General features: G+C 41.4%; 1 protein-coding gene across 1 annotated transcript in view; it reads left to right on the top strand.

Moving 5' to 3' along the window:
- Positions 1-14,824, top strand: part of CSMD1 (CUB and Sushi multiple domains 1) — a 1,675,903-nt gene that overhangs the window by 1,321,421 nt on the left and 339,658 nt on the right. Inside the window, exons 24-25 of the mRNA XM_075861938.1 lie at positions 8,125-8,316; positions 10,936-11,062. Coding sequence (XP_075718053.1) covers positions 8,125-8,316; positions 10,936-11,062 — 319 coding nt within the window. The remainder of the gene's footprint in view (positions 1-8,124; positions 8,317-10,935; positions 11,063-14,824) is intronic.

Below are 14,824 nucleotides of genomic sequence, written 5' to 3'. Positions count from 1 at the left end.
GCAGTGTAATGCTCTGAGCAATGTTCTGCTGGGAAACCAGCAGAACCTAAACATTTGTTTACACCAAACACACTCCTTCATGGCAACGTTATTCTCTATTGGCAGTTGCCTCTTTCCACAGGATAATGTGCCTTGCCACACTGCAAAAATAGTTCAGGAAAGAGTTTGAGGAACATGACAAAGAGTTCAGGGTGTTCACTTGGCCTTCAAATTTCCCAGATCTCAATCCAATCAAGCATCAGTGGGATGAGCTGGAAAAACAAGTCATATCCATGGAAGCACCACCTTGCAGATTAGCAAACTTTAATAATCTGCAGATAACAGTCTGGTGCCAGATTCCTCAGGAAACCTTCAGATGTCTCATTGAGTCCATGCCTTGACAGGCCAGAACTGATTTGGCCGCACGAGGGGGACCTACACAATATTAGGCTGGGGGTTTTAATTGTATGGCTGATTGTTGTACATATATATTGTTAGTCAGGTCCAGCGTACTTTGTGCATGATAGTAACAGTGGCACTATGGTTTGGTTCAAAATTTAGCAGTATGTCTTTTTGCTCTGCAACTGACCTAAACAGATTTCAGTCTGTTTCCCATTTGCTTCAATGAAAAAAACTGTAAGACATGAATGAACTATTGATGACTGACTGATGGAATTTGTAGTGGCCAGAATAGGTCAATGGGATAGATTTTATTTATTGAAAAGTTCAGTGGCAGAGTAGCTGTTACTTTACAATGGGATAGCCTTATAATATCAGATGATTAGCAGTTTCCCCTGTAAATGGTGTTCCTCTCTCCTATTGTCTGGGGGTTATAAATAAGAGGGATCTGATGGAAAAGAGTAACGCATGAATGCAGGATCAGACCATATACATGTTTTTTGTAGTCTGTATCAATGAAGACACATAAGTTATGTTTGGTAGCTGTACACACAAAATGAAAGGATATTTTTTAGATAAGACGAAGTGCAAAGTTGCTATTTTATTTTCTATACACTGGAGCAATAAAAATGGTTGAAAAAGTGTTACTGAAAACATCTACATATTTCAAAAGATCAATACGTTTGTTTAGAAAACAATCCCCATGTTCTAGTTCTTAAATGGGTGTATACAATTTATACACATAGTAACATTATATCAATCCTTGAAATACATTGTAACATTTTTAAATCTGTATTTTTCTTTTTCCTATTGCAATCTATTATCTAGTTCCATATTAGACCAAATTCATACTACAGAAATTGACGTAGACGTTAAAATTCTTTGTGCCTAAATTCAATCTAAGAATTTCATTTTCAAACATAAAGCTTTCCGTCACAATCATTATGCCAGGATATTAGTTCTACTTGCCACACATACTTTTTCTTTATACAGACAGAGGTGGCTAAAAAGTCGGATTGACTTTTTATATGCATTGGCAGGACAAAAAGAGGTTTTAGAAATCCATCAGTGTATCATTGAGACTTATTCTTCTCAATTAAAACCAGACTTGCAGAGATCCCTGCTGATCTCATGAATGAGGAAGATATAGCCCTAGGCAGCTTCACAGCTGGTCCTGTTTTTACTGTCCTCTAAACAGCAGGCAGAATTTGTAGAGAAAGTTGTTGTTTGGGTCTATGGTATAACACTGCTGGGCTGCACTGATGGCAATCTTTGATTAACCTTAGATGCAACATTAAATACATATTGCATCTTGTCTTTAGAATATTCTTGCATTTTAGTCTTGCCTGTTAATGAGGGTATTCAAGGGCAGACGTATTCTTAATCTTCTATAAAACACACTTTTCTTTATACTTCTTCGTAGTATACATTTATTACTGTGAATTTAAATAAGATAGACCTGGTGGATGCACAGCTAAATTTATATACAAAATCTACTGTTCTAAAGGTCACAGACATATTTAACTTCAATACAAAAGAATACATATTTTAATAATATAAAGAGAGAACAAACTGTAGATTGCATTCTATTTAAACAAAAAGGACGTATGCACTAAGTTATTGTTGTATATTTGCATTTTATGGAAGTACTTAAAGAGGCTCTGTCACCAGATTTTGCAACCCCTATCTGCTATTGCAGCAGATAGGCGCTGCAATGTAGATAACAGTAACGTTTTTATTTTTTAAAAACTAGCATTTTTGGCCAAGTTATGACCATTTTTGTATTTATGCAAATGCGGCTTGCAAAAGTCCAACTGGGCGTGTTTACAGTAAAAGTACAACTAGGCGTGTATTATGTGTGTACATCGGGGCGTGTTTACTTCTTTTACTAGCTGGGCATTCTGACGAGAAGTATCATCCACTTCCCTTCAGAACGCCCAGCTTCTGGCAGTGCAGACACACAGCGTGTTCTCGAGAGATCACGCTGTGACGTCACTCACTTCCTGCCCCAGGTCCTGCATCGTGTCGGCCACATCGGCACCAGAGGCTACAGTTGATTCTGCAGCAGCATCAGCGTTTGCAGGTAAGTAGCTACATCGACTTACCTGCAAACGCCGATGCTGCTGAAGAATCAACTGTAGCCTCTGGTGCCGATGTGTCCTCGCTCGTCCGACACGATGCAGGACCTGGGACAGGAAGTGAGTGACGACACACCGTGATCTCTCGAGAACACGCTGTGTGTCTGCACTGCCAGAAGCTGGGCGTTGTGTAGAGAAGTGGATGATACTTCTCGTCAGAACGCCCAGCTAGTAAAAGAAGTAAAAACGCCCAGATGTAACACACATAATACACGCCCAGTTGGACTTTTACTTTAAACACGTTCAGTTGGACTTCTGCAAGCCTCATTTGCATAAATACAAAAATGGTCATAACTTGGCCAAAAATGCTCATTTTTTAAAAATAAAAACGTTACTGTAATCTACATTGCAGCGCCGATCTGCTGCAATAGGAGATAGGGGTTGCAAAATCTGGTGACAGAGCCTCTTTAAACCCTATTTAGATTTTTGCCTTAAATGTATGAATCCTATTAGAATTGCATGCCTACATTGAAGGTTGACTGAGACTAATATTTTTGTTTTGTGAGATGTGTCTTCGGGAACTGTTGTGTGATGTCTTAGTCCATATGAAGGCATTAATTTGAAAAAGTCTGCCCACAAAAGTGAAAGTTACATAAAAGGTTCTGATGATACTGTTGGACTATATGGAAGTTAAAAGAAATTAAATTATGCAAGATATTTAAAGGTGCATAATTAAAATTACATGAAAGTTGTATCGTATATTGTGGGTTGCACATAAGGCATCCTTTACTACAAATCCTTATATACTTCCTAGATGTAGGCAAATTTAAGACGGCTGAATATTAGGGTGTATATTACAGATGCAGCAGCCACCGAAGCCTGTCCAGTTATACTGCATGTTCTGCATGTGCTGCATGTTCTACTGCATGTAACTTACATCACCATAAAAAAGGTGTAATACACAGATCAGTGGAAGATCATAAGCATACTGCCTTACTAAACACTGCCTTACATTATTGGGTTCCTTTAATGTAATCCCACTAGCAAAATAGCTGCATGGTGTTTGTACTGTATGCTCTCCATCTCCACATACACTATTATTTCTACCATTTATGTTCAGGTTAATTGTTTATTTATTTAAAAATTCTCTTTTTTATGAAGTGCAGAGAAATGATCAATAATGGTGTGTGTGTGTGTGTGTGTGAGTGAAATAACAGAAGAATTTGACTAGTGACACTGTCAATTGCACGTGTGTTCCCGTTTCAGTTAGAGGTGCACCTTCCATAAGGTGAGATAACAGCTCTGCCTCAGGTGGCACCCTTCCCTAAGTGCAGGAGGCAGCGTTTTGGCCAATATACAGTCCATCCATCCAACGCCCCCTTTGTTAATTTAGAGTGTTTATTTAACTTTTCAGGCCGCAAACTGAAGCACCATTTAAATAATTACTAATAAATATATACATATACACAAAAATAAATAAAATGTGCTTGTGTAATTCAGTTTTCCATCAACAGTACAAGGTATACTATGTTCTACCAAACATTGTATTTTAAATAACAAAATTATTGTTATTTATTGTATAAAATATTTGTGAATTAAGATGGTATTTAACCCGTTACTGACCGCCAATACGCCTTTTAATGGCGGCCACTAACGGGCTTTATTCGGATGCATAAGCCTTTTTACGGCACTGCATCAGGATAAGTAAACAGAGGAGGGAGCCATCAAATCTCCCTGCTCTCAGCTGCCAGAGGTAGCTGAGGGCTGGGGGCGTCCCTGCTCTGCCGTGTGAGATCGATATTAGTATTGATCTCACCCGTTTAACCCTTCAGATGCAGTGCTCAATAGCGTGCACCGCATCTGAGTGGTTTTGGAGAGAGGGAGGGAGCTCCCTCTCATCCCACCGACACCCGGCGATAAGATCGCCGAGTGTCTGTGTCTCCAATGGCAGCCGGGGGACTAATAAAGGCCCCCAGGTCTGCCTGTAGCGAATGCCTGCTAGATCATGCCGGAGGCATGACCTAGCAGATGCCTGTCCGTTTTAAACGGACAGGCAGTAATACACTGCAATACAAAAGTATTGCAGTGTATTATAATAGCGATCGGAGAATCGCATATTAAAGTCCCCTAGTGGGACTAGTAAAAAAGTAAAAAAAAAGTTTAATAAAGTTAATTAAAAAAAATTTGAAAAAAATTAAAAACCTTTTTCCCCTTACAAAATGCTTTACTATTAAAAACCAAAATAAAGTAAAAAAGTTACGCATATTTGGTATCGCCGCGTCCGTAACGACCCCGGCTATAAATCTATTACATTATTTAACCCACACGGTGAACGCCGTAAAAAATTTAATAAAAAACTATGGAAAAATTGCTGATAAAAAGTGATCAAAAAGTCGCATCTACTCCAAAATGGTACCGATAAAAACGACAAGTTTTCCCGCAAAAAAAAAGCCCTCATACAACTGCATCGGCGGAACAATAAAAAAGTTATGGCTCTTCAAATATGGAGACACAAAAACAAATAATTTAAAAAAAAAAGTGTTTTTACTGTGTAAAAGTAGTAAAACATACAAAAACTATACAAATTTGATATCGTTGCAATCGTAACAACCCGCTGAATAAAGTTATTGTGTTATTTATATCACACGGTAAATGGCGTAGATTTAAGACGCAAAAAAGTGTGGCGAAATTTCAGGTTTTTTTCTATTCCCCCCCAAAAAAAAGTTACTAAAAGTTAATCAATAAATAATATGTACCTCAAAATGGTGCTATTAAAAAATTCAACTTGTCCCGCAAAAAAACAAGACCTTATACAGCTATGTCGACGCAAAAATAAAAAAGTTATAGCTCTTGGAATGCGACGATGGAAAAACTTAAAAAATAGGTTGCTCATTAAGGTTTAAAATAGGCTGGTCATTAAGGGGGAATTGTAATTTTTTTTCCAGAAAAATTGAACAAAAATATGCTTTATACAATAAAAAAAAACAAAACGAAATGTAAAGAAAATGCAAATATTTAAAGGTCATGAAAATTTAATCGGGATCAATTTAAGAAAGTGTAATAGAAAATGTTATCCATTAAAGGGGTAATCCAGCCAAAGACATTTATTACCTATGCACTGAATATGTTATAAATGTTACATCAGTGGGGGCTTGTCCGCTAAGACCAGTGTTTCCGTCAGTGTTATAGACTTTTAATGGCACGGCAGGGCACATGCTCGACATCCAAACTCCTTCTAGCCACAATCGTGTAGCTGTGGGGAATGGGGAACAGGGGTCCCCGGCTCTAGCGATCGGTGGGATCTGAGATGTCAGGCCCCACCAATCTAACAATTAACAGCTATCTAGTGGATAGGTGATATATCTTTCTATTTGGAACACCCCTTTTACTCTAGACCTATACTATAAATTTTGATTCAATTCTGTAATTTTAAATAAATAATAAAATAAAACACTACAACAAGAAGTGACTAAGATGTATAAACTGTTGGAGAGAATGCATAATAAATTCTATTTTATGTTGTGAAGAATAATTGTACCTGAACATTTTGTTTCGGAACTTTTATGTTGGATAAAAAAATTTCATAGCTAGAAATGTAGAATTAATGTAATCTGATTAATTCCTAATCTGATCATTGTCAAAGTAATTTTTCTTTGCATCTATTATGTAGTAATGCTGATTAAATTATTTAAAATCTCTAACAAATAATTACCTTTTGCAAAATCACTGTTAAATTATAGTGATGAATAATTACCCTAGATAATTGTAATGTTGGTGACAGCTGTCAGTCACAACAGACGTAAGTATTTCATGGCAATTCTAAAGTTTTGGAACTCTTGATTCTGATAAAATATATAAATACACCAGTAGGCAAAGGATTCATTTTACAATGAGAATAAGTATAATTACAGATGTAGCAATCCTTATCTTGACTCTGATAACTTGCTGCAGCGTGAGAATTTATAACTTAAAGAGGCTCTGTCAGCACATTATAAGTGCCCTATCTTGTACATAATGTGATCGGCGCTGTAATGTGGATTACAGCAGTGTTTTTTATTTAGAAAAACGATCATTTTTGACAGTTATGACCTATTTTAGCTTTATGATAATGACTTTCTTAATAGACAACTGGGCGTGTTTTACTTTTTGACCAAGTGGGCATTGTGGAGAGAAGTGTACGACTCTGACCAATCAGCTTCATACACTTCTCTCCATTCATTTACTCTGCACATAGTGATCTTACTAGATCACTATGTGCAGCCACATACACACACACTAACGTTACTGAAGTGTCCTGAGAGTTAATAGACATCACCTCCAGCTGGGACGTGATGTCTATTCACAATTCTGACACTCAGGTAATGTTTGTGTGGGATTTACAGCACAGCAAGCGTAATCTCGCGAGATTACGCTGTAAATGACAGCCCAGCGTGATCTCGATGTGCTGTGCTGTAACTCACACACAAATGTGTTACCGAAGTGTCAGGATTGTGAATAGACATCACATCCTGGTTGGACTCTCAGGACACTTGAGTAACGTTAGTGTGTGTGTATGTGGCTGCACATAGTGATCTAGTAAGATCACGATATGCTGAATAAATGAATGGAGAGAAGTGTATGATGCTGATTGGTCACTGATTGGTCAGCGTCATACACTTCTCTCCACAACGCCCACTTGGTCAAAAAGTAAAAGACGCCCAGTTGTTCATTAAGAAACTCATTAGCATAAAGCTAATATAGGTCATAACTCAGTAAAAAATTATTGTTTTTCTAAATAAAAAACACTGCTGTAATCTACATTACAGCGCCGGTCACATTATGTAGAAGATAGGCCACTTATAATGTGGTGACAGAGCCGCTTTAAATGACTTGTATGATGATGAACATTGTAAGAATACATATAAGGCTCTACCATCCTGTCATACTGACTATACTCCTAGTCAAAAGACATCTGCAAACTTATAAGGAAGTAATAATGGCAGGTAGACAAATCCAGCGCCGATCACATTATGTAGAAGATAGGGAACTTATAATTTGGTGACAGAGCCTCTTTAAGCCATTGAAAACCATTGAAAAGTTCAAGTTAAAGTTTCTTGCCACTGTGTATTTAATGCATTAAAAGTCAACGATCACTACATCTGTACTGTTAGAACTATATTATTTTGATCTTCTAATTTTCTATAATAGAGATTACTAAGCATTGCAATGAAATGCTTCATTCTTGTTTAATTCTCATTCACACAGGTACAGCATCTGAGTTGCTGAAATCATATTTACTGGGCAAAGTGTAAAAATATAACAATCTATTTGTTAACTGATAAAGATAAATAAAAAATGGATGTATTAAACATGGCAGAAATGTGCGCCAAAATTTTGGTGTAAACTAAGCCAACCAAAGAGTGGTATAAGGTAGAGAAAAGTGTCTAACATGTCTAACAAGATTTGCCAAATTCATCAAACAGCGTGCACCACTGATAAATTTGACACATCTTGTGATTGCCTGATCTAAGTATATGCTGTATAAATCTGAGGAAGAATTAGTAAATCTGCCTTATTGTGCATTTTGACTTATTAAATATTTTTTTTAGATAAAAATGTTCTTGTACTTAAATTGAATAAACACATTCGATATTAAATGTAATTCTATGTATATTGTTTATGATTGCAGGTTTTGACCTCATAAAATGTGGAGACCCAGGGATACCTAATTATGGCTATAAGATTCGTGATGAAGGTCACTTTGCTGATACAACTATTATGTATAGTTGCAATCCTGGATATACAATGCATGGGAGCAGTATTTTGACATGTTTAAGTGGTGATCGGAGAGTGTGGAATAAGCCTCTGCCAACATGCACTGGTAATATACTATAGACTTATGGTTTCCTTATCCTTGTTTTTTAAAGCCTTGCAAATGGGGTACTGTATAATAAAATGTTATCCCTATTTGGTAAAATATTGTATACAGATGTGTCCTTCCTTAACTTATAATTAAACCCAAGATATCCTGAGATGTGTTTTAGAAACATGTAAAAAAAAAACGTATACCTCTGACGAATACCACCCATCAGCCATCTGTCACCCAAAGACTTCCATGTTAAAAAAAGTAAATGTCTAAAGCAGATTTTATTACCAGATGGCTTTGACGGGTGCTCTGAGGGATGACATCTATTGGCCATCTGTCACCCATAGACTTCCATGTTAAAAAAATCCATATACATTAACATATACGTTTTATTTACTGGATTGCATGATATTGTATTAAATTGATATCATGACAAATTGTATAACTTAACATAATTTTAAAAAGTTAAGGGTGGACACAGATGGTACATAATATCACAATAAATTTCTATTATCCTCAGTTAAAAGAATCGTATTAAAGGGGTTGTCCCAGAATCCACAATTATCACCTATCCACAGGATAGGTAATAATTGTGTGATCGCTGGAGGCCCCTCCATTGGGACCCCTAACCAATCACGAGAAAGGGTCTCCCGAACCACCAGACCCTCATTTCTGCACCCGCCACAGTGAGGAGGAGCATGAATGGGGCGGCGGTCAAGCATGCGTCTGCTGCTCTATTCAATGTCTATTGAACTGATGGAAAGAGCCGAGCGCTGTACTCGACTGTTTCTGACGTTCCTATAGACTTTTAATGGAGTGGTAGCGTGCATGCTTGACCGCTACTCAATTCAATGTCCTCCTCACTGCGGTCCAGTAGTGAGGAGGAAGGGTGGTTCAGAACCCCTGTTCTCGCGATCAGTGGAAGTCCCAGTGGTGAGGCCTCCAGCGATCAGACAATTATCACCTATCCTATGATAGGTGATAAATGTAAATTCTTGAAATTCCCCCCTTTTATATCTTTTGATCTAAAATATTTAAATGCTAACATCGCCTTTGAGCACAATTTCACATTTATATATAGATATCATCCACGTAAACACTGGCTTTGTAAATATATTTTCTGTGTAAATGTATTGCAGTATTTATCTTGCACTGGAGTCTGTTTTATAGTAAAGACCTGCAGTCACAATTCTGCTGCTTGTTAAAGGTAACCATCATCAAGCTTGTGGACAGACATATGCTTAAAAAAAAAATCTAAGGTTTTAAGATAAATTGGTTAGTTTATGCGGATGTAGCCATCTGTATCTTGACTCTGATAATTTGCTGCAGTGGGATATCACACAACAAAAGCCACTGAAAAGTCATTGAAAAAGTCAAGATAAGGGATCTTGCCATTGTTTATTTAATGCGTTAAGGTCAAGGTAAAGACGGCTACATCTGTACAATTTTTCCCATATCAGATTACTGTATGATACCCTTAAAGGCTGCACTTTAAAGAATGCAAATCATTAGAGTAAGCCCTGTGCAAACATTGAGCTAACAAGGTATGCTAGGAATCCTTTAACAATAATAATTCATAGAATCTGTAATCATTTATAAAATCAATAATAATTCATAGAATTCCAATGCATTATTAAATATATTATTCCATTTGTGCTGTCAATAGATGGAATCATCCCCATCGAAAAGAGAGCAGGAATAACCACAAAAACAATGTAGATAGGAAAATATAAAAGTTTTCTTTATTAATCCATAATATATGAATAAAATATAATATAAAATAAGGAGAAATGAACTACTGATGGGACCACAGAGATGGAAAAAAGGGCCCAAAGCTACAGAGAACAGATAGGAAACCAATCAGAACAATATATAAATATAAATTGGATAAGAGCCAAGACAATATCAGTTATAACATGTCTATGGCTTAACCTAATAAAATAGAATTAGTAGGAAACCCGAATAGAGATATAAATGAGAATATAATAGCTATAAATAAATCAGCCTATACAACAAATGGGGAACTGTAAACAGGTCTGAAGAAACAATAGCCAGAGGCTGAAGTTAAAGCAAGGGATTACCTTGAGACATACTGAATGGTTCTGTCAAAGAGATACATCGGCGCGCTTCTCGTGGACCTGCCACTTTGTCAGGAGGTAATGAAATTTAAATAGAGTGGTTTATTTATAGGTAGGGGAGCTAAACCCACCACCTAAACGTGGTCCAAATAGTCTCGAATCCGATATGACGATTGAGCTGCATGCCTGGAATTCACATGCGGCGCAAGGACGAGTGCGTCTGACATCATCACCACGCCAGACCTAAGTCACCATGACGATGCGTACAAACACGGTGCTCCGGCAAGATAGCTGGCCCGGCGCATGCGCGGGTCGCGTCTGTGAACAAACATCAGCAAAACTACAGATTTAATATAGTAAAGGCTAGTAAGTATGTTATATATATATATCATATGTGAAGATGGCAATTAGAGAATAATGCTCTGGTAATATACAATGGTATTTAAGACATAAAAATTACCTAAAAACCAGCCACATGAAACAGATCACCATTGATGGAATCATAACAGAGATGAATGGAATTAATACATTTTTAACACGTATTTTATATATGCAGCTGAATGTGGTGGTCGGATTTATGCTGCAGCTTCTGGACGCATTCTGTCTCCGGGTTATCCAGCGCCTTATGAAAATAATGTGCACTGCACTTGGATTCTTGAAGCAGACCCTGGGAAGTCTATTAGGTAATACCTACATAATTTATCTCATATTGTAATTCACATGCTGTATGCTGATCACAATCATAAGCCCTACAGTTTATTTGCTTTTTTAATATTTGATTATTGTTGTTATTGCAACCAGGGGCGTAACTAGGAAAGATTGGGCCCCATAGCAAAATTTTGACTGGGGCCCCCCCTCCCCTGGGTGTCACACAACCCCCCCTCCCTTGTAGATAGTGCCTTTTTTACAGCCCCCCCTGTAGATAACGCCATACAGCCCCCCTGTAGATAACGCCATACAGCCCCCCTGTAGATAACGCCATACAGCCCCCCTGTAGATAACGCCATACAGCCCCCCCTGTAGAGAACGCCATACAGCCCCCCCTGTAAGGAACGCCATACAGCCCCCCCTGTAGGGAACGCCATACAGCCACCCCCCCTGTAGGGAACGCCATACAGCCACCCCCCCCTGTAGAGAATGCCATACAGCCCCCCCTGTAGGGAACGCCATACAGCGTTCCCCCCCCTGTAGGGAACGCCATACAGCGTTCCCCCCCTGTAGGGAACGCCATACAGCGTTCCCCCCCCCCCCCCGTAGGGAACGGCATACAGCGTTCCCCCCCCCTGTAGGGAACGCCATACAGTGTTCCCCCCCCCTGTAGGGAACGCCATACAGCGTCCCCCCTCCCAAAAAAATGTGACCTACAGTGTGTCCTACAAAATACATGTATCCCCTCTCCACAGGATCTCCACAGGACAGGGGATACATGTGTGATCGCTGGCAGTGATAGGGAGAACGGGGGACTAAAAGTCCCCTGAACTTCTCCATGACTAACCTCTGACTTCCGGCGTCTGCGCAGCTCAATAAAAATGAAAGGAGCGCTGGTCACGCATGCGCACAAGCACGACCGGCGCTCCATTCATTTCTACAGAGCTGCCGACACAGACCCCGGAAGTCCGAGGTTTGTGATGGAGAACTTCAAGGGACTTTAAGTCCCCCGTTCTCCCTATCGCTGCCAGCGATCACACATGTATCCCCTGTCCTGTGGAGAGGGGATACATGTCCTGTGGAGAGGGGGGGGGGATACGTGTCCTGTGGAGAGGGGGATACGTGTCCTGTGGAGAGGGGGATACGTGTCCTGTGGAGAGGGGGATACGTGTCCTGTGGAGAGGGGGATACGTGTCCTGTGGAGAGGGGGATACGTGTCCTGTGGAGAGGAGGGGGATACGTGTCCTGTGGAGAGGAGGGGGATACGTGTCCTGTGGAGAGGAGGGGGATACGTGTCCTGTGGAGAGGGGGATACGTGTCCTGTGGAGAGGGGGATACGTGTCCTGTGGAGAGGGGATACATGTCCTGTGGAGAGGGGATACATGTCCTGTGGAGAGGGGGGGGGATACATGTCCTGTGGAGAGGGGGGGGGGATACATGTCCTGTGGAGAGGGGGGGGATACATGTCCTGTGGAGAGGGGATACATGTCCTGTGGAGAGGGGGGGATACATGTCCTGTGGAGAGGGGATACATGTCCTGTGGAGAGGGGGGGATACATGTCCTGTGGAGAGGGGGGGGATACATGTCCTGTGGAGAGGGGATACATGTCCTGTGGAGAGGGGGGGATACATGTCCTGTGGAGAGGGGATACATGTCCTGTGGAGAGGGGGGGATACATGTCCTGTGGAGAGGGGATACGTGTCCTGTGGAGAGGGGATACGTGTCCTGTGGAGAGGGGGATACGTGTCCTGTGGAGAGGGGGATACATGTCCTGTGGAGAGGGGGGGATACATGTCCTGTGGAGAGGGGGATACATGTCCTGTGGAGAGGGGGATACATGTCCTGTGGAGAGGGGGGGGATACATGTCCTGTGGAGAGGGGGATACATGTCCTGTGGAGAGGGGATACGTGTCCTGTGGAGAGGGGATACGTGTCCTGTGGAGAGGGGATACGTGTCCTGTGGAGAGGGGATACATGTCCTGTGGAGAGGGGATACGTGTCCTGTGGAGAGGGGGATACGTGTCCTGTGGAGAGGGGGGGATACATGTCCTGTGGAGAGGGGGGGATACGTGTCCTGTGGAGAGGGGATACGTGTCCTGTGGAGAGGGGATACGTGTCCTGTGGAGAGGGGATACGTGTCCTGTGGAGAGGGGATACGTGTCCTGTGGAGAGGGGATACGTGTCCTGTGGAGAGGGGATACGTGTCCTGTGGAGAGCGGGGGATACATGTCCTGTGGAGAGGGGATACGTGTCCTGTGGAGAGGGGATACGTGTCCTGTGGAGAGGGGATACGTGTCCTGTGGAGAGGGGATACGTGTCCTGTGGAGAGGGGGATACGTGTCCTGTGGAGAGGGGATACGTGTCCTGTGGAGAGGGGATATGTGTCCTGTGGAGAGGGGATACGTGTCCTGTGGAGAGGGGGAAACGTGTCCTGTGGAGAGGGGGGGGGGATACGTGTCCTGTGGAGAGGGGATACGTGTCCTGTGGAGAGGTGTCCTGTGGAGAGGGGATACATGTCCTGTGGAGAGGGGGATACATGTCCTGTGGAGAGGGGGGGGGGATACGTGTCCTGTGGAGAGGGGGGGGGGGGATACATGTCTTTTGCTCTATTTTGCGCCTTCAGGACCAGACACCGTTTAGCCATTTTTAGCACGTGTTAGTTAAATGGCTATAACTTTTTTATTTGTTGGGCGAACGACGTGATTTTTGCGACGTTTTTTCCGTGGACAATGCAGGTTTCATTTTTTATCGTTTTTATGCACACCTTTTTTGCTATTTTAGAATTTTTATTCATAAAGTTTGAAAATAATAGTAAAAAAATAAGCTTTTTTACATTTCAGCTATTTTTTTGGGGGTAATAACATAGTTTTATCCTAAAATAGACCTTTTATTTGTGATCGTCTTTGTCTACCGTAAGTTTTTATATATTACATGTCTATATTAGGGTAATTGGGTCAGCGCTAGCGTTACAACAATGATTGGCGAGGGGAAAGTTTTTTTTTTGGGGGGGGGTATTTTATGTGTATTTATTATTTACATTTTTTTTGCACTTTACTTTATTATTTTTTTATTACTTTGGTCTGTCCCCCAAAGGTCAAAGAAGACCTTTGGGGAACTTTATATATATTTTTTCTTTCTTTTACACCATGTTTTTCCCACTGTAACTGGAGCTGCACAGCAGCCCCAGTTACAGGGAAAATCAGCCCTCTCATAGTGACGATTCTCACTAACTGGGCTGTGCTGGGTCTAGTTAGACCCAGCAGCAGCCTGCCACTAACGGCACCCGGCGATCATGTGACCAGTCACATGATCACCGGGAGGAATAGAGACAGCGCCGCTGCCTCTATTCCTGTACACAGCGCGCATTCAGCGCTGTGTACAAGTCATCAGAGAAGACAGAAGCAGCGAAAGCTGCTTCTATCCTCTCCTCAGGGTCCCCGGCAGTCACTGACAGCCGGAGACCCGACATTCAGCTGCCGGATCGCGCGGGCAGCAAGAAAGTCTATGGCCCGGATTTTAAGGACCCGTCCCTGACCGCTGGCCGTAAAAATACAGTCAGCGGTCGGGAACCAGTTAATGGCAGAGCGGGGAGATACCTCCCTGCTCTGCCGTAGTGTTCAGTGGCGTCCCGCTGTAGCAGCCATAGCGGCTGCTAGCGGAGCCTCCGGCCATGGTGGGGGCCCGTGCCGGCGGGCGACACGGGCCCCCTCATGCCGCGGGCCCCGTAGCAGCCGCTACTGCTGCTACGGCGGTAGTTACGCCACTGATTGCAACTTGCATATTATTATCATGTACA

The sequence above is a fragment of the Rhinoderma darwinii genome, chromosome 4 (assembly GCF_050947455.1).
Source record: "Rhinoderma darwinii isolate aRhiDar2 chromosome 4, aRhiDar2.hap1, whole genome shotgun sequence".
NCBI classification, from domain to species: Eukaryota; Metazoa; Chordata; class Amphibia; order Anura; family Rhinodermatidae; genus Rhinoderma; species Rhinoderma darwinii.
This window is presented reverse-complemented; position numbering and strand designations above follow the sequence as displayed.